The sequence below is a fragment of the Pituophis catenifer genome, unplaced genomic scaffold (assembly GCF_029215685.1).
Source record: "Pituophis catenifer annectens isolate HBS135680 unplaced genomic scaffold, rPitCat1.0.hap2 SCAF_12, whole genome shotgun sequence".
Classification (NCBI taxonomy): Eukaryota; Metazoa; Chordata; class Lepidosauria; order Squamata; family Colubridae; genus Pituophis; species Pituophis catenifer.
The window spans coordinates 17,258,737-17,278,141 of record NW_027256892.1 but is presented as its reverse complement, the minus strand read 5'-3'; the positions used below and the strand labels follow the sequence as shown (position 1 = coordinate 17,278,141).

At 43.0% G+C, this 19,405-nt stretch overlaps 1 protein-coding gene across 1 annotated transcript in view; it reads right to left on the bottom strand.

The window, feature by feature from the left end:
• Positions 1-9,073: 9,073 nt before the first annotated feature.
• The window catches only part of LOC139323203 (transmembrane protein 45B-like), a 37,323-nt gene continuing 26,991 nt past the window's right edge, over positions 9,074-19,405 (bottom strand). Inside the window, exons 3-5 of the mRNA XM_070952469.1 lie at positions 12,822-13,005; positions 11,064-11,209; positions 9,074-9,241 (exon numbers count right to left, since the gene is read on the bottom strand). Of these exons, the coding sequence (XP_070808570.1) occupies positions 9,133-9,241; positions 11,064-11,209; positions 12,822-13,005 (439 nt within the window). The 3' untranslated portion in view covers positions 9,074-9,132. The remainder of the gene's footprint in view (positions 9,242-11,063; positions 11,210-12,821; positions 13,006-19,405) is intronic.

The window sequence follows — 19,405 nt, the reverse complement described above, 5'->3', positions numbered from 1 at the left end:
GTTTCTGATTCTGGTATCTATCCCTGTGTGCCTTAGGGTCACTCATGTCTGAACTCCAGGAAGTCCTTCGCCTCCCCTAAAACTCAAGGACAGGTCTCTCCCTCCCCCCCCTCTCTCTCCCTCCCTCTCTCAAGTGTTAGGGCAGTGATCAAGCAATTCGGAGCCAAGGAAATGAACACTTGTAAATAAAGGGATGTTAAGCTTAATTATTAACTCAAACAAACAGATTTAAAAGCATAACATGAAAAGAATGCCTACCAAGCAAGAGGATACTCAAAACTCTTACAAGCTTACTAAGAGCTCCTTAAGGATAGCAGACATAATTCAAAAGGGTACCACTTCTTGCTACAATGTCCAGCACTAGATTTTGGTCAGAAACTTCCAACAAACAACAATGCTGCAGATTTTTTGACTTCATGTCGTGATCACAGGACAGGAAGACCTGACTTTGATTGGGTAGCACATGTCTGGGATGGGAGTAGAAAGTCAAGAGACCTGCAGTGGGAAAAGCTTTGAAGCTCCATAAAGAGCCCCCTTTCTTTACTCAGTATTAACATTTAAAAAACCAAGCAGGTTAGCTCAGGATGATGGGAGCTAAGTGTGCCTTTTCAGTTTGCAGCGGCTGCCCTATGGGACGTCTTGCCTCCTAAAGTTTGATTCAGTAGCTGTGGACTTTAACTCCCAGAATTGCTTGAGCCAGCATAAGAATTCTGGGAGCTGAAGTCCACAGGTCCTAAAAGGGGTTGTAGTTAGCCATCCCTGAGCTACACTCACTATTGGATTTCAATATTGCAGATTGTGAGGAAGGGTCCATCTGGAAATTATCAACATCCATGGAACCCCTTTCAGGAGACATCTTCACTCCTGCTTTCCAATACAAAATAAATTTGAAGATAGAATATCTGTTATTAGGTGCAAAGGGGGCAGGGTGGCTCAGTGGTTAAAGATGCTGAGTTTGTCAGCTGGAAAGCTGACAGCCTGGGTTCAAGACCCAAGCGCCCACACAATGGGGTGAGCCCCTCTTTACTTGCCCTAATTCCTGCCCATCTAGCAGTTCGAAAGCATGCAAATGTGAGTAGATAAATAGGTACCACTTTGGTGGGAAGGTAACGGTGTTCCCTGCACCTTGACCACATGAGGTAGCCACATGGCCTTAGAAATGTTATTGCACAACGTTGGCTCTCGACTTACAAATAAAAGAACTGCCGACCCTAGAATCAAACACAACTGGAAAGGTAAACATTTAGCTTTCTTTACTAGATGCAAAGACATGGAGATCAACGGGTATTGGGCTGATACGACCTCTGGAGACCATCGGGTGGACTTCCTTGTGCAGCTGGTTGGCCACTGAGAACAGATAATTGGATTATTTGGGCTGATCCGAGAGGGCACTGCTTATATCCTTACGTTCTCGAGGAAAAACTGAAGTGAGCAAATGCAAAGTCCTACATTTAGTGAATAACATGCCTCACTGCAGAACCTTATTAAAGGTTCTGAAGAGCCTGGAGGCAAAATAACACACTTAAGTGCTCCCCGCATCCTATGTGAGCCTCATTGCTTTCTGTCCTTGAAAAACAGCAACATTTGGGGAGGGGGAAATGGGTCTCTGGAATGCCAAAGCAACAAACGGGGAAGGTAACCATAGAGATCTTTGCGTTAGTACCAGCTTGAATTGATGCAATAATATTTGCACACGGGCAAATATTATTTTGCAAACAAAGCATAGCAGGGGGATAAATAACTTTGAAGTTCTTGCAGGCGGCCTTTTAATGTATCAGACAGCGCTGAAATGAATACTCTTGCTCCCTGGTTGGAATGTGATGTGGGGGGGATGTCCTATCTCGGATCTGTTATCTGTTGCCACCACCAGACCTGCTTTTCCCCTCTATTGCTGCCTCACGTTGGAATGCTTGATGTGGATGCAAGCCACATAATTTTTTAAAAAAACTTTTTATTGATTTTCAAACATCAAAAACAAAAATGCAAGGGTTTTTTTGTAATTTTGCAAGCCACATAATTTATCCAACCTAATGTCCCTTCTGCATTGGTAGGACTTGATTTGATTTGTTGGTTGCCCATCTCCCTTTCAGAGGACTCTGACTCGCCGAGCCAGTAAGACCATGAATAATAAATACTTCTAATAACAATAAAGATTATCATTAAAACGATGGGAGAAGAAGGATGCAGGGCAGTGATGACATTCAATTTTTTCCCCTACTGGTTTGGTGGTGGTGGTGGGGTTCCCGTGACTGAGTGGGCGTGGCCAACTCGATGTCACTCATGGCCATGCCCACTCAGTCACGTGACCCCACCACCACCAAGCCACGCCCACAGAACCTGGTAGGGAAAAAATGTGTGTATGAGCACCAGAAGGGCTCATAGTGAATGCTGTGGCAGAGAAAAGCTAAACTTTTCTCCATTCACAGCCGAGCTGCTGCTCCCTTTATGGTCCCCTCCTGGCCCCCTCCCTCCCGGGGACTAGCTTAAAGGAATGGGTTGAGTGGCCAGAAGGGGCGAGCGAGCGGCTGGAAGGGGTGAGCAGCGAGCGGGCGCAGGACCAACCAGGGATGGTTTTTACCGGTTCAGCGAACCGATTCAAATCGTCCCTACCGGTTCGCCCGAGCCAGTCTGACCCAGTCGAATTTCACCCCTGATGCAGGGGGAGATGAGGTCTTCTCTTAATACATCAACCACCCCTGAAATCTAGGAAAAGCTTCCTTTGTCATCGTCAGAAGGCTTTGAAGAATTCTATGGATCTATGGAAAGCTATGAGAACCAATTCTGGATGGGACCAATGGACGAGGCGGCCCCTGGCTCTGAAGAAAGCTGGGAAGTATGGAAGTTTTTGAATAGACTGCGCACGGATACAACAAGATCCAGAGACCTCCTGAACAAATGGGGCTATCCTGTGGCTTCTTCTCTTTGAGATTGTGGTGACATGCAGACAATAACACACACATATATACCTGCCCTTTGTGCCCTGATCAGTGTACACTAGGGATGGGTTCTACTTACTTTTACTACCGGTTCACATCCGGGTCAGTGGGTGGATCCTCCCGCCGGTTTTACTACCGGTTCTTGCGAACCGATCTGAACTGGGGGCAACCCACCACTGGTGTACACCTGAGGACCTCATGGTAGAATGACAGAAACAATTAATGTTGCTAGTTTCTGGGCAGGATCTGTTCAATCTGTACATGTTTTCATCTTGTATTTTATATTTTAAGTTTTATATCATATAGTGTGCCTTGTTTTAATTGTGATGCCTCTGACACAAATCAACCAACCAACCAACTCCTATTTACATGTTTGAAGCTTGCTCCCACGGTCCCTTTGAGACTGAAAGCTGGTTTGGTTTGAACACAAGCCACAATTTCCCTCTCTATTCTCATTTTGTCCTGAATTTTAAACTGCCAGCTTATTTCTTTGTTGCCTTGATATATCTAAAGGGTTTTGAAGCAGTGCTGGAGGCAAGCTGGCCTCAAACCAAAGAAATCACAAGACATCCGAAGAAATGATAATCCACTAGATCAATGCAATAATTTCCCTAAAGAATAAAATTCTAATTATGTGCCTCCTAGCTTTGTGTTTCAGGAAAACTTTCACCCCTTTTCAACCTTTTTTCCTCTTTTTTTAATTTTGGCAATTATCCTGCATTGCAAATGATGCTTCCCTCCCAAGAAAGTTTGCTTTATGAATTTAACCAAACTCCTCCAAGCAGCTTCAAAGGATGGAAAAATCTAAAGGGAGGGAAGAATGATTTTGTTTTTCGGAGGGTGATAATTGTGGATCAGACCTAAAACAGAAATATGACAGACAGGTGCACGTAGATTGTTCTGCATCACTTTATTCTATTATTCATTGCTTGACAACAGGAAAGCAGAATAACCAACTGGTGATTAAGGAGATAAAAATAATTGCATTTGTAAAATGCCAAGATCCAAATTTAATCTCTCGAATTGATTAGATAAATATGTGTGGGAGAAGGAAATCACCAGGGTTGAATGTCTATATGGAAATAAGATTCAGCTGTCAGTACTATCAGTATTGTTGTGTATGTGTTTGTGTGTGTGTGAATTCTAGACATTTGTCTTCCTGTTCTCTTGGGAAAATTGGAATTACAAATAACTCAACAGAACTGTAACATTAAGCAAATTTCTACTGGATGAAATGACTACTCAGACCTATTTACTCTGTTTTTACTACAAAGCAAACTTAATTAACTAACTGCACGAAATAATCGAGGATGTTATATTGTTATTTTAAACTTGGATTGATTTATTCTACGCCTTGGATAACAATAGGTGCAGTTTCTGGTTTTGGAATGTTAGAATATTGAAATCAAAAGCTTTAGAACATGATCTTACAGAATGCATTATACAGATTGCATAATGTCAGCAACACTCTATAGAGTACAGGAAAAAAAAATTACAGCACTGGCATTCTGAAACCGAACAACAACAACAAAAGTTTGCTTACTTTCTGAAAGAAATCCACCTTTGATTTAAGAAGGTGCAAAATATGGTAGATTGGCACGTGCAGCTGATAGGGCTGCCAGGTCTGCTTCCAAAAAATAGCGGACAAGCAGGGGTGGGGTGGGGGGTGTTAAGTAGTAATTTTTTTAAAAAAAAATTTACAATTAAATTATATATTTTCTTACAAACATTTTAACACGTATTAAAATAATCACTTCAAAACTTTACTTAAAATTCAAAACATCAAATATATTATAATATGTAAAATATTAAATTACATTTTACTTTGCTGTCGTGTGTATTTTTTATTTGACTGCGCAGCTTTGACCAATTCTTCGTTTTTAAGGAATAATTCTTTAATTTCAGTACAACGTTGAGAAATATTAAAAAATACAAAGTTCACTTCGAACTGATACAAGCAGTCGGTTACGTTCGTCAATCCACAAATTTCCCATGACGCTGAAAATTCGTTCAACGTTTGCATTTGATACCGGAACTGATGCACAATACTGGAACAGTTTCAGTAAACTCGGAGCTGGCTCTTTCTTGAAAAAGTACGTCCACTTATCAAAGGATGAATCGCCCTGCAGATGAACATAAACTTCTTCTAAGGCAGAAATTTCATCGAAGTGAGTGTTGGGTGGAAGTTCTTCTCGCCATGGTGATAATAACCAGATGTTCGTCATTTCTTCTAAAGTTGGAGGATTATTGCGATCAATTAGATTGAAACAACTTAGCATCTCATATACTGAATCGGTGAAATTATACCACTTTTCAGGTACGCAATGGCTCTTTGATACATGTTGATGGCTTCTTTCTTGAACTTTTGCACGGTATTCTCAGGCAAATGTTTTTATGTAAGGCAAATAAAACTTTCATTCCAAAAAACTGCTCATCGTATTTTTTTTGCAAAGAATCACGCAGCTTACACATGATAATGTGAAGATCACATGCAAGAATTTTCTTGCTTTCCAGCTTCAGTAGGGTGTCTTGCATTATTGACATGAAGAAGTGCGTGAAATATAAATACAATTCTGAAATTGTTGGTTCATCGTCCTTTGCGAGTTTATTTTCCTGATCCGAAATAAGGTTCCAGATAACCTTATGGCACTCATCAGATCCAAGAGAAATAAAATACGATTTTAGAGGTATCCAGTTTAAAAGAAGTCTTTCGACCGCTTTAAACAAACTTAACCAATGTGTTGGAACATGGTGCAAAACTTCATGGAATTCTGACTTGCAAAACTCAAAAAATGATTTCAACTCTTCTCGTTTCTTCGCAGAATTCGAAAATTCGGCAAAAACCTTCAGCACTACATTTTCGATATCAAAAGATAACTGCTTTAATGCATTTTTTGCACTGTTGTGTAAAATGTGATTATTGCAATGAGCATTCGATCTTTGTCTCATTCTAACTTATGAAAAAAAAAGACAAAACGCGATTCTCCTATTCTTATTCTCTTAGACAGTACAGCTTTAGATTACGTACCATTTCATCATCAAGCTTCTGAATAAAAAAAATGTCCACTATTTTGTGAAAAAAAATAGTGAACATAATGTGAAAAAAGTGGACTGTCCGTTCAAATAGTGGACATCTGGCAACCCTAGAGCTGAGAAGCATTTTATGATAGTTTAACTATCAGGCCAGTTAAATTCCATTTGTTGTTCACCTCCGTTTCATTTTGTCTTTGCCTTCAAGAAGACAGCAACAATAAGGAGCTCCCATTTTACAAGATGGGAATTGGTTAGGCTGGAGTCTGAATCTAACATTTTGCACTGACTGCTGTTCCATAGTTGTTCTGCCTGCTTTTCTGGAACTGACGTAATACTTCACTCGTGTTTTAGAAGCTGCTTATCTCCAGAACATTCATGAGGTTGGCGATTGAAATGTCTAGAGCCCCTATTTTCTCAACTGGCTTGTATGTCAGTAAACAAATACCCTGTTTCTCCCAAAAGAAGACCTTCCTGGATAATAAGCCCAATCAGGCTTTTGAGCGCATACGCTAAAATGAGCTTCCCCCGAAAATAAGACCTCCCCAAAAATATTAATCCGCATGCGCAGCTGGTCCCTGCCATTTCTTCTGGTTAAGGTTAGGGTTAGGGTTAGGGTTAGGAAGACAGAGCTGGAAATCAGGTAAGACAGTAAGAGGAGCCCTGTCTTACTTCACACACCCCAAAATAATAAGACCTCCGCAAAAATAAGGCCAAGCGCTTATTTCAGGGTTCAAAAAAATATAAGACAGGGCCTTATTTTCGGGGAAACACGGTACGTATATTAGGAATTGCCTAAAACCTCTTCACCAATAAAGGAAAATTCCAAACTTGGACAGCGCTGCAATTTTGAATTTCTTATCATTTGGAGAAGTTGGTCAGCATCATCATTTATCAAGATATGGTAATCAGGTATGCCCTTAGGGTCAAAGTTTAATCATTTGATAGAAACGTCAGAGAAGAAAAAGATATAAAAGGAATGAAAATTCGAAAGGAAGAATATAAATTAAAAGCATTCGCAGATGACCTGGTTTTTATTCTTGAAGAACCATTAGCATCAATAACACTGATAGATAAAATAGGAGAATTTGGAAAAGTAGCAGGTTTGAAGATTAATAAAGACAAAATGAAGATTTTGACAAAATATATGTTAATAAAACAAAAAGAAGAATTGGCGGAAATATCAAAGATGAAGGTCACAAATAAGGTTAAGTACTTGGGGATATACTTGACAGCAAGATGTAGCACACTTAAAGAGAATAACTATAATAAACTCCAACAACTGATTGGAACAGACTTGGCGAAATGGGAAAATTTACAATTTTCACTGATATGGAGGATATCAACTATTAAGATGAATATACTGCCTAGAATTTTATATTTGTTCCAGACAATTCCAATCAGTTTGGGAAAAGATTATTTTGAAGAATTGAACAAAATAGTGTTAAAATATATTTGGCAGGGAAAAAAGGCGAGGATAAAATTAAAGTTGTTACAAGATGCTAGAATGAGAGGGGGTTTTGGTTTACCTAATTGGGAATTTTATTATCAAGCGACAAGTTTGATGTGGATTAAAGAATGGAAAATGTTAAGGAATACCAGATTATTGAATTATTGAATGACTTGTTGTTGGGGTGGCATGCTTTTTTATGGTATAAGGGAACAAAAGCACAGGAGTATTTTAGAAGACATTATAAACGAGAGGCTTTGTTATTAAACTGGGAGAAGATTAAGAAACAACATTATTTGAAAATTCCAGTCTGGGTATCAACGATTGAAGCATTTTCACATTTAACACATTTAGAAGGGAACAAATTGTTAGATATAGTGAATTATTGGATGAAAAGGGTGAAGTTAAATTGAAGCAAGAACTGGAAGAACAAGGTTTAAAGATGAATTGGTTTTCTTATTTGCAAATACATTCTAGATATGATAAAGATTGTAAGTCAGAAGGTATTTACAACACTTTGACTAATTTAGATAAAAATCTTAATAGGCTCTGATGACTATGTAATTAAAAAATTGTATGGTAAAATTATGGTATGGTAAAAAATAATATATTTTAATTTAATTTATTTAATTTTAATTTTAAATTAAATTTTAAATTAAATTAAATTAAATTAAATAATTTAATTATTTTAAAAAAATAATAGTATGGTAAAAAATAAAAAATAAAAAAAATTGTCTGGTAAAAAAAATGGTAAAATTAGAGGTAAAATTGGAAGAAGAACAAGTTAAAGAAACAATGATTGCATGGGGAAAAAATTTCGGTCATGGAATTGATTTAGAGAAATGGCAAAAATTGTGGTCGCAAAATTATAAAATGACAATGTCAACATCATATAAGGAGATAAAACCAGAGATTTTTTATTAGGAATTATACCAGAACCATACAATAGAGAATTGAGATATTTGATTTGAATGCATTGACAGCGGCTAGAATTGTGTTTGCTAAGAACTGGAAAAATGAGAAAATAATTTTCTTTGGAATGATAATGCCATTGTTAAATAAATGACAAATGAGAATAATGATATAAAGATATATATTAGATTGATAATATGAGATATTAGATAATTACTAAAATATAATTATGGGGAAGAAGCACAAGGGATTTGTAACCGACCGACACATTGCTTGAAATTGTAATGGATGAAGGATGTTTTATGTTTTGTTTGTTTAAAAAAAAATGCAAAAAAAAAAAGTTCAATAATTTGAAATAACATCTAAGGGACCAAATGTCCAGATAGTGCAAAATTAGAAGGCTTATTCATTGTAAGGCTGGGAATTCTGTCTATGTAACTGAAGATTTTAAAAAAAACCTTACAATAAGCAAATCCCAATTAGATTTAGTGGCTTCTTTCAGTAATAGTGCAAAATCGATCGGTTTCTTTCACTGTTGACAAAACAGATTGCTTCATAAAAAGAGCACAGTTGGATAACATGAGGCCATTAGAAGCATTATCAATTCTGTTTTTAGGGATTATAGATAAAGCAAGCCAGAAGATGTGATATGAAAATGTAAAGGAAGTCCAGCTACTTTGTCTTCTTAACTTAGACAAAGTCTTTTCGATTTTTTCCAGGTGCGATTAATCTTTGGGATGGTTAAGATTATTTCATTTTCAGGTTTCCGAATATGAATAAAAGCAATTGAACGATCCATCTGCCTTATTCTTCATCTGATTCGTTTATGAGGGGAGCATGTGCATTCTTTTCCTTCCGTATGCCAAGTCCAATCGTAATTTGTCTGTGGCTCTTTTTACAATTCTGCAGGTAGCTGTGGACAATGAAAAGATAATTTTAATTAGTCCCACTGTAGTTCTGTTCAGCTGATTGCTTATGAGGTCATTTGGGGGGAAAGGAAACTGGGAGAAGCTTTCAACTTTCAAAAACCTTCTGCAAACAACCAGGATAATTGTCCTACAAGAAGGAGACGCTATTATCTCGCCACCCCACCCCACCCCACCCCAATGTCAACCATGAAGTTGGCTGAACTGTGGCCACTTTCTTTTTTGTAGTTTCTAGGGAGGTTTCTGTTCTCACTGATTCAGGGCTGACACAGCCTGGAGTGAAGGGGCCAGGGAGGGGGTTTAGAGATTATCTGGGGTGTTGTAGCCTAAATAAAATTCTTTCCCCTGGGAATCAAGGACATCCGTGCAGGTGTCCGCAGGGTGGAGACTGAACTCATCTAGCAACTGGGCTGCATTCTGATTGGACCATATGACTGAGACTCTGGGGGGAGGTGATGTTTTACTTTTAATAGGGGTGGGGGGTGGGGTGGGAAACTAGCGCCAACTTAGAGCCAGTTTTCCACGAGGAATATGCCAATTTGATATGTCCTAATAAAAATGTTCTTTGAGGGACTGGCCTGCCTCAGAGTTCTTCTTGAATGGGATGTATTTCTTGGAACCCTGAATACCCACTGTGTGAGTAAGAAGAAGAAGAAGAAGAAGAAGAAAAGGGGTATATCAGAAAGAGAAGTAACAGGAAGAAAAGGAGAAAGAGAGGGGAAATGTAACAGAGAAAACAAGAGAGAGAAAGAAAGGTCCACTCATTTCTCATTCAGGTCCACACCTCCATGGGAGTCATCGCCCATAGTTTCTCCTTGAAAAAACGTGGCCCTTAGTAAACAGGTTCCCCATTCATATGTTATACTTGATGCTTGAGAAATCCACTTTGAAGGAAGTTCTGGAGTTGCCTAATGGGATTCTGGAAACATAGGAACTGAGTAGGTATGTTCTGGAAGGAAATATCCTCTTATTGAACTTCTCGGATTCTGAGGAAACCTTGTCTGATTGCAAAAAAGGAAGCTGTGCCCTACCTGACCCTAAATGGTTCCAATTGGAGACAGGTCTCCTTATGGCAGAGGTCTTCAAACTTGGCAGCTTTAAGACTTGTGGACTTCAACTCCCAGAATTCTCCAGCCAGCATAGCATAGCTGGTGATGACGTAACGAAAGGGCTTTGGGCAATTCCTACTATGGCTCTGCCTGAAGGAGGTAGATCTTTGTTATGTAGAATGGACTGGTCCAGGCCTTAATGGCAAAGGTGGGAGGGCTGAGTTTCTGCCTCCCTTTTAGGGGAAATATTCTGCCCTTTTAATATTTCCTAAAATATCTCATTTTCCTAGGAGAGGGGTGGGTGCTAACTTCCTACAGTCTCTACCAGTGGTGGGTTTCAAATTTTTTTACTACTGGTTCTGTGGGTGTGGCTTGATGGGTGTGGCATCGCTTGGTGGGCGTGGCAGGGGAAAGATACTGTAAAATCTCCATTCCCACCCCACTCCAGGGGAAGGTGCAAAATCCTCATTTCCTCCTGTTCAGCTGGAACTCGGGAGGCAGAGAAGAGATGGGGGCGGGGCGAGTCAGAGGTGGTATTTACCGGTTCTCTGAACTACTCAAAATTTCCGCTACCGGTTCTCCAGAACTGGTCAGAACCCTGCTGAATACCACCTCTGATGCTGTCACTGGACAACCACCAGAGGAAGCAACATTTCTTATATTCCTTCATCTATTCTTTTATTCTTTTTGCAAGTCTCTGCATAGCCCTTTATTCAAGGACATAATGTTGATCAGGAATGTATTATTCCAGAAAACTTACCAGTAGACCAGGGAATAATTCACTGCCGTAATGAAGATTGCAAGGGCAAAATGCCAGCAGAAGCACATGGTGATGAACATTAAGTTGTCGTGGTCATTCAGATCCCATTCTGGTCCTCCCCATGATGGGTACAACACAAAACCTATCTGGATTTTTTTTTTAAAAAAAAGAGTATTTATAATCTATTGATAGGCATGTCAACTCTTTGGATAATTGATAGGCATATCAACTCTTTGGGTAAAGCACGAAGGCAAACATTGATTTTAGAAGCTGTTCAGCATAAAAATAATTCATCTAATACCTTATTTAACATATGTTTTACCCCACACTTCTCCTTTCCAACCATGTCCAAGTTCTTATGATATTCTAATCAAGAGATTTGAGGCCAGTGAGGTAGTGTTTAAACAGAACTATGATTAAGTTACTCCTTTGGAACTTTGGAACTCTGAATTAGCTAAACTTCGATGCTCAAATCAGTTCATATTGGCTGTATATCAGTGTTTTTTTTTTTTTTAATTTAATTTATATGCTGCCCTTCTCCGGAGACTCAGGGCGGCTTACAATGTGTTAAGCAATAGCCTTCATCCTTTTGTATATTTATACAAAGTCAGCTTATTGCCCCCACAACTGGGTCCTCAATTTACCTACCTTAGAAAGGATGGAAGGCTGAGTCAACCTTGAGCCTGGTGAGATTCGAACCTGCAGTAATTGCAGGCAGCTGGTCTTAATAACAGGGTGCTTTAGACCACTGTACTACCAAGGCTATTCTATACTACCAAGGCTATGTACTACCAACACTATATACTAGTGTTGAAATCCAACAATTTTTTACTACCGGTTTTGTGGGCATAGCTTGGTGGGCATGGTGTGGTTTGGTGGGCGTGGCTTGGTGGACATGGCAGGGGAAGGATACTGCAAAATCCCCATTCCCTCTCCACTCCTGAGGGAAGAATATTGCAAAATCTCCATTCCCACCCCACTCTGGGGTCAGCCAGAGGTGGTATTTGCCGGTTCTACGAACTACTCAAAATTTCCGCTACCGGTTCTCCAGAACCTGTCAGAACCTGCTGGATTTCACCCAGAGGTGAAATGCTCCTGGTTCAGACCGGATCGCATGATCCGGTAGCGATGGAGGCAGGTGGTTCGGAGAACTGGTAGCAAAAATCCCTGCCCCCCCACATGCCCAGCTGAGCCGCGTGATCATCAGAGGCTTTTTTCTTTTAAATGGCTCTGACGATCCAAGCTGAGTTACCTCTTTCCTGAAGAGGTTGTAGAAAAAATGGTTTTAAAAGTAAAAAAAAAAAAAAGGCCACGCCCACCTAGGCACATTACCCCCCCCCCCCACCAAACCATGCCCATAGAACCGGTAGTAACAAATTTTAGATTTCACCACTGATTTCACCCCTGCTGTATATGTATATACCTGTATGTAATATCTTAACAATTAAGAGCTAGAGAGATAAAAGCCAAAACCACAAATGATATCATTGGCAGCAAGGCATTACAGCTGGTCTATGTTCACCAAGGTGCTAACACTAAACCTTTTGGCCAGTAACCATTAATTGCTGCACTCCATGTGGTCATTCACCCGTTGCTTGAGGACATGGCCCTGGACTTCCTCTTCAGGTCTGTTCTAAGCTACCCCATGCTTTATATAGTAGATTCAAAGGGGTTCCCAGGACTTGCCTCGAACCTTAGCTTCTTGGCCATGGTCAATAGCAAAGCTAATTCAATAAGAAAACTGAAAAAATAGCCCACCTGCCAAAACCAGGTTCCTTGCAAGAGGGCCAGGCAAACTGCAAATAAGTCCAGAATCATGTTGTCATGCACGAAGACTTGCAGGAAGCAGGTGGCAACGCTAGGAAAGATGACTATCAGGAGCATGGAATGGACGTGTTGATCAAGCATTGGCCGTTGGCTGATATGATATTGAAGAGGAAGCCTATTAAAATGCAGAAGTTGTTCAAAACTACAATTGTTTTCAAGAAAAACCTTTATACCTTAACATTTTTATAGTAATTTCACCAAAGATTACAATTTCCAATTAAAAAAAAAAAAAAACTAATACGCATAAAGGAGAATAAAAAGAGAAAATAAAAAGTGCAGAAGAAAAACTGGAAAAGGAAGAAAATAAGAATGCTATATATAAAAAGAAAAGACTTTCTCCTTTATTACTGCGGCTACGCATGCGCAAGATGGCGGCCCACCGAAGCGTCGGCTGAGATTGGGGGATGAAAGATAAGCGATGGGAAACCATGAGGCCGTTTTTCTATTCCTCGGCCCCTGCACGATATGCTGAGTTTCCAGTGGTTTAAATGAGCCGTCCCTGGCAGGGTATGGCTCTCGGACGACCTGGGATGGCGAGCGAGAAAATTGCATCAGCTGGGCACCGCCGGGAGGGCGGCGTTGGCCTCTGTAACACCACCGCGGCCATTAAAGCTTTGTTGTCCAGATCGGTGCTACCCAGACGGTGCTACCCAGATGCTGCTGGATCTGTCCTTGGCGACCCAGGATCGGGGGGTGCTGCAGGCGTTGCAGTGGCTAGTAGATCGTCAGCCCCCCTGGAGGATCTGCTGGGACATTGACAGCGGCGTTGCGGGCGTCATTGAGTCCAGGACTGGACTGCTGCCTGGCTCGGTTTGGCCTCGCCCAGTTTGGCCATCTCCAGTTATGTTGGGACTTTTGTCATCTCCCTCCCCATTGATCCACTATTCGATCCCTGGTTTTCCTCTCATCGCGATGTGTTTACACCTCATCCTCTTACCCCCTCTTACTGCCCCATTTGACTTGGCGTATTGAACAGAGATGATGAGTCACAGGCTGAAGAGCCGTGAGTCCTGGTGGATTGCTGCTGCATCATGCTCCTAGGAACTGTTCCATGACTCTGCTGGCGGTTCTGCCCCAGGCACCTGATGGAACCCGAAAGGTTCTTGAGGGAGCTTGGGTTATTTCCCGCCTCCTTAGCCCAAGATTCATCTGAGGCCCTTGTCGCAGCCTGGGAACAGGCTGCGGTGGGGGCCCTGGATCGAATCGCGCCTTTGCGGCCTCTGATCTGATGCAGATCCCGGGTGGCTCCATGGTTCACCGTGGAGCTCAGGGAAATGAAGCGTCAGAAAAGACGCCTGGAGGGTGGTTGGAGGTCCTCCCGATCCGAATCTGACCAAGCACAACTAAGAACTTATATTAGGTCTTATCTTGTGGCGACGGAAGTGGTGGTAATTATTTCGCCACTCTCATTGCATCTGCAGAAAACCGCCCAGCTGCCCTGTTTAGAGTGACCTGCTCTCTCCTTAATCAGGGAGCGAGGGAGGACCCCTTGCAGGGCCAAGCTGAGGACTTTGCACAGTTTCTGCAAGATAAAGTCGCTCAGATCCAGACCGGGTTGGACTCTGACTGGACAGAGTCCATTGAGGAGACGGGGGCTAGTCTTGATGGGAACATCTGGCTTGAGTTTGAGCCTGTTTCGTGGATGACGTGGACAGGATTATGGGTCGGCTGGGGTCCTCCACGTGTTTATTGGACGCTTGTCCCTCCTGGCTTGTTTCTGCAGCCAGAGAGGTGACTGGAGACTGGATCCAGGCTGTTGCCAACGCTTCGTTAAGGGAAGGGGTCTTTCCCACTGCACTCAAAGAGGCGGTGGTTCAACCCCTCCGTAAGAAGCCTAGCCTGGACCCTGACGTTCTTAACAACTACTGTCCAGTCTCCAACCTTCGCTTTTTAGCGAAGGTTGTTGAGTCCATGGTGGCACAGCAATTCCCTCAATTTCTGGAGGAAACAGACTACCTCGATCCTTACCAATCTGGTTTCAGGCATGGTTACAGCACGGAAACGGCATTGGTCGCTCTAGTAAATGATCTCTGGTGGGCCAGGGATGGGGGTTGCTCCTCCATCCTGGTCCTTCTTGACCTCTCAGCGGCTTTCGATACCATCGACCATGGTATTCTGCTGCAGCGGCTCAGAGAGATAGGGATAGGAGGCACTGTCTTGCGGTGGTTCTCCTCCTACCTCTCTGGTCGCTTGCAGTCTGTTTGGGCGGGGGGGCAGGGATCCTCCCAGAGGCCCCTCACTTGTGGGGTGCCTCAGGGATCGGTTCTCTCTCCCCTGCTCTTTAACATCTATATGAAACCGCTGGGTGAGATCATTCGTGGTTTTGGGGTGATGCTGATGATACCCAGCTTTACATCTCCACCCCTGACCACCCTAGTGATGCCCTTTCCGTGATGTCCCATTGCCTGGAAGTGGTGCAGGTTTGGATGGGGAGGAACAGACTCAGACTCAACCCTTCCAAAACTGAGTGGCTGTGGATGCCGGCATCTCGGGATCTGGAGGTTCCAAGTTTAATGATCGGAGTAGGGGAGACTCTTACTCCCTCCGATAGGGTTCGCAATCTGGGTGTCCCCCTGGATTCTCGTCTGTCCTTGGATGACCATCTGATGGCCGTAACCAGGGGGGCTTTTGCACAGGTGCGTCTTGTGTGCCAGTTGTGCCCTTTTCTGACCCCATCATTAAAAAGTACTTCTTTGTATAAAAACCCCCTGAGTGACTTTATATTTATATTCCGTATGATATGGCCAAGATCCAACCACAACGGTATTTTATAATCCCATTTGAGTCGGTGCTTCTTCCAAACTCTCATCAAGGAGCTTCTAAGTATATGGCTGTTAAATACTTTATCCACCTTGTTTTCATAAAATAAATATGCATGCCAACCAAATTCAAGCTCATAGCTCTCGATATTCAATATTCCAATCTTTGTCCTTCCAAACCAATCACTTGCTTGTGTAAATACTGCTGCTTCATAATACAATCGCAGGTTTGGAATTTTAAGTTTAAGACCATCCCTTTCACTTTCCTTTTGTACCTTTCGCCACAATACCTCATAATTATTTTGAAACAATTTTATATTTGAATCTGCAACTTGAACTCCTATATATGTCACCTTTGATACTATTTCAAAGCCTGCCTTCCTCTCCAGTTCCTTCTTTTGATCAACTGTCATATTTTTAACTATCATCTTGGTTTTTTTCTGCTTCAGTCTGAATCCTGATACCATACCATATTCTTCTATAATGTCTTTCATCTGGATTATTGATTCCATCGGCTGTGTTAGGGTAACAACCAGGTCATCTGCAAATGCCCTTGTTCTATAATCCTCTTGCCTTATTACTATTCCCTTCGAAGTGCTCGAGTCCCGTATTGTATTCAACAAGACTTCTAGAGTTAGAATAAACAACAACGGGGATAACGGACAACCTTGTCTTGTGCCTTTTTCTATACTAAAATTTTTAACTTTTAAAAGAATTTTTTTCTACAACTTCTTCTGCCGAAAAAATGCTTTTAAAAGTAAAAAAAAAAGCCTCTGATGATCGCGCGGCTCAGCTGGGATCGTCAGAGGCTTTTCAAAGCATTTTTTTCTGCAACCTCTTCAGCAGAAGAGGTGGTTAAAAAATGCTTTGAAAAGGCTCTGACGATCCCAGCTGTGTTGCCTGATCGGCAGAGCCTTTTCATAGCATTTTTTAAACCACCTCTTCCCCGGAAGAGGCTGCAGAAAAAAATGCTTTAAAAGTCACTCTGCCGATCAGGCAACTCAGCTGGGATCATCAGAGAGACTTATAAAGCATTTTTTTCTGCAACCTCTTCAGCTGAAGAGGTGTTTAAAAAAATGCTTTGGAAAGGCTCTGACAATCCCAGCTGTGTTGCCTGATAGGCAGAGCCTTTTCAAAGCATTTTTTTGCATTTGCAAAAAATCAGCAAGAGATGGTTACAGCCAATGTCATAGTTTGGATCTTGCAACGATGCTGGGGTCCAGATCTTGGGCTGTGCCGAAGCATAGGAGCTAGTAGCGGCCAACATATTCTTCAAGAAGAGGCCTACATGTCTCATCACCTACAACAGTGGTGGGCGCAGAACTCAAATTGATTACCTGATCAGAGAGACGATGCAATCTGAAATTGGTGACCAATGTAAAAGTGATCCCTATGGAAGCAATCGTCTCCCATCAGCACCCCGTCATCATGGACCTCCGGTTGGACATTCTAGGCCAAAAGTGATCCTGAATCACTGGAGTGGAGCGGATAAAATGGTGGCACTTACTGAAGCACAAAACTCAGTTTGTGGCTGCCCTTGGTCCCATCGATATGGACATGGACCAGCCAGCATTGGCCACGTGGGACAAATTGGTCAGACAAGTGCACGCTGCAATGACTGTTGTCCTTGGGAAGACGAAGCCAGGGAAACGGGCCATCGATAAAGCAAGGTTAGTGGTGGAATGAATGGCAGACCCAAGAAAAGATGGATGGACTGCATCAAGGAGGACATGAAATATGTGGGTGTCACCCCTGGATCAAAGCAGATGGAGACGGCTTTGCCGACAAGCGTACCCTGCCATAGCGGGAATAATGCTAGGAAGAAGATGTGTTTGTGTGTATGTGTAAATGTGTGTGTACCAAAAGGTTTGTAGATGAATGTGTGTGTGTGGTGTGTGTGTATAAATAAATAACCAACCTGCCTTCCATTGAGGACCTGTATTCTGCACGAGTCAAAAAGAGGGCTGTGAAAATATTTAGAGACCCCTCGCATCCTGGACATAAACTATTTCAACTCCTACCCTCAAAATGACGCTATAGAGCACTGCACACCAGAACAACTAGACACACGGACAGTTTTTTCCCAAACACCATCAGTCTGCTACACAAATAATCCCCTCAATACTGTCAAACTATTCACTAAGTCTGCATTACTATTACTATTAGTCTTCTCACCGTTTCTATCAGCCATCTCCTCCCACTTATGACTGCATGACTGTTATGTAAATAGGTTTGTTTGGCGGGCAGTTTGAATTAACTGACCCTCAGCTGATTGGCTGACCACCACAGCTGCAAGGTATATAAAGGGAGCTGTTTCCCTAGGTCAGTTGCTGGGTTCTCACCCTAATAAACAGAGCTGTTGTCACTCACTGCCTGGCTTGCTGCGTCCTCATTCACCCAACTTAACATTGGCGACAAAGGTGGGATCTTGAGGCCAGCAGCCAAGGAAAGAGCTGAAGCCACAACCGAAAAGAGCTGAAGTCACGTTCCGAGAGAGAAGCGGAACAACCGACCACAGAATCCAGCCAGGCGAGCGAGTGAAGCACAGGAGAATCACGAAGGATGTCTGCCTACACCCCACCAGCGCCTTTCAACCCCAAGGAGGAGAAGTGGGGGTCCTACATGTCCCGGTTCGAGTGCTTCATGGTGGCCAACGACCTGCAGGGACTACCGGACGTAAGAAAGAAGGCCCTGTTCCTGAGCCACTGCGGACCGTGAGTGTTCGACACCGCCAAAGCCCTGGCGGAGCCGAATTCAGTCCACCCATATCATGGTCGACGCTGCAGACCCTGCTGAAGGACCACTATGCCCCAACGCCTTCCAAATACGTCCAACGCTATGAGTTCTGGCAGAGGCTACAGCAGGACAGCGAGTCAATCAGCGAGTACGTTGCCGCCCTGCGTAAGGCTGCAAAACCAGTGCGAATACCGAGATCTAGATGAGATGCTCCTAGAGCAACTAATCTGTGGAGTGAGAGACGGCCGGCTACAACAGAGGCTACTTGCGAGGTCGAACCTGACCCTGCACATCGCCCTTGATGAGGCCAGAGCTCAAGAGTCGTCCGTGAAGGCCGCCGAGAGACTGCAAGGGACCATCCATGGCCGGACAGCACAGAGGTCGGCGACCGTGCACCGTGAGGCCGTGAGTACCGAGAGCGAAGGGGAGTCCGAGGGAGAAGTCTACCGCACCGAGCAGTCCAGACTGGACCGTCGGGGAACCAGAGATGACTGCGCCAGCTGCAGAGGCCCCCACCCCTGGCAGAACTGCAAGTTCCAGAACGCGATCTGCCGGTTCTGTGAGAAAAAGGGGCACATCGCTCGAGTCTGCAGAGCCAAGCAAGCGAAGGGCCACAAATCACGTGGCCTAACCAGCCAATCCGAAATGCCTCCGCGCCAGAGATCCAATAAAGATGGTGGAAACCGGAAGGGCGCGAAAATCAAAGACATCGAGGCCTACACCATCCGCATTGGCCAGACCTGCACATCACCCAGCGAGAAGACCTACACCACGGTCGAGATCGAGGGTCGTGAGTGCCAGATGGAGATCGACACGGGATCCCCCATATCCATCATGTCGTGGACCAACCTCAAGAAGGCCATCCCCAGCGCACACAAGTGACAACTCCAACCACAGCGACGCTGGCTTAAGGACTACCAAGGGAACTGCATCCCAGTCGAGGGAATAGGTGAGTTCCAAGTACGATACAGGGAGATCAGCGAGAGGCTCCCTCTCACCATCGTCAGTGGCAAGCTTCCC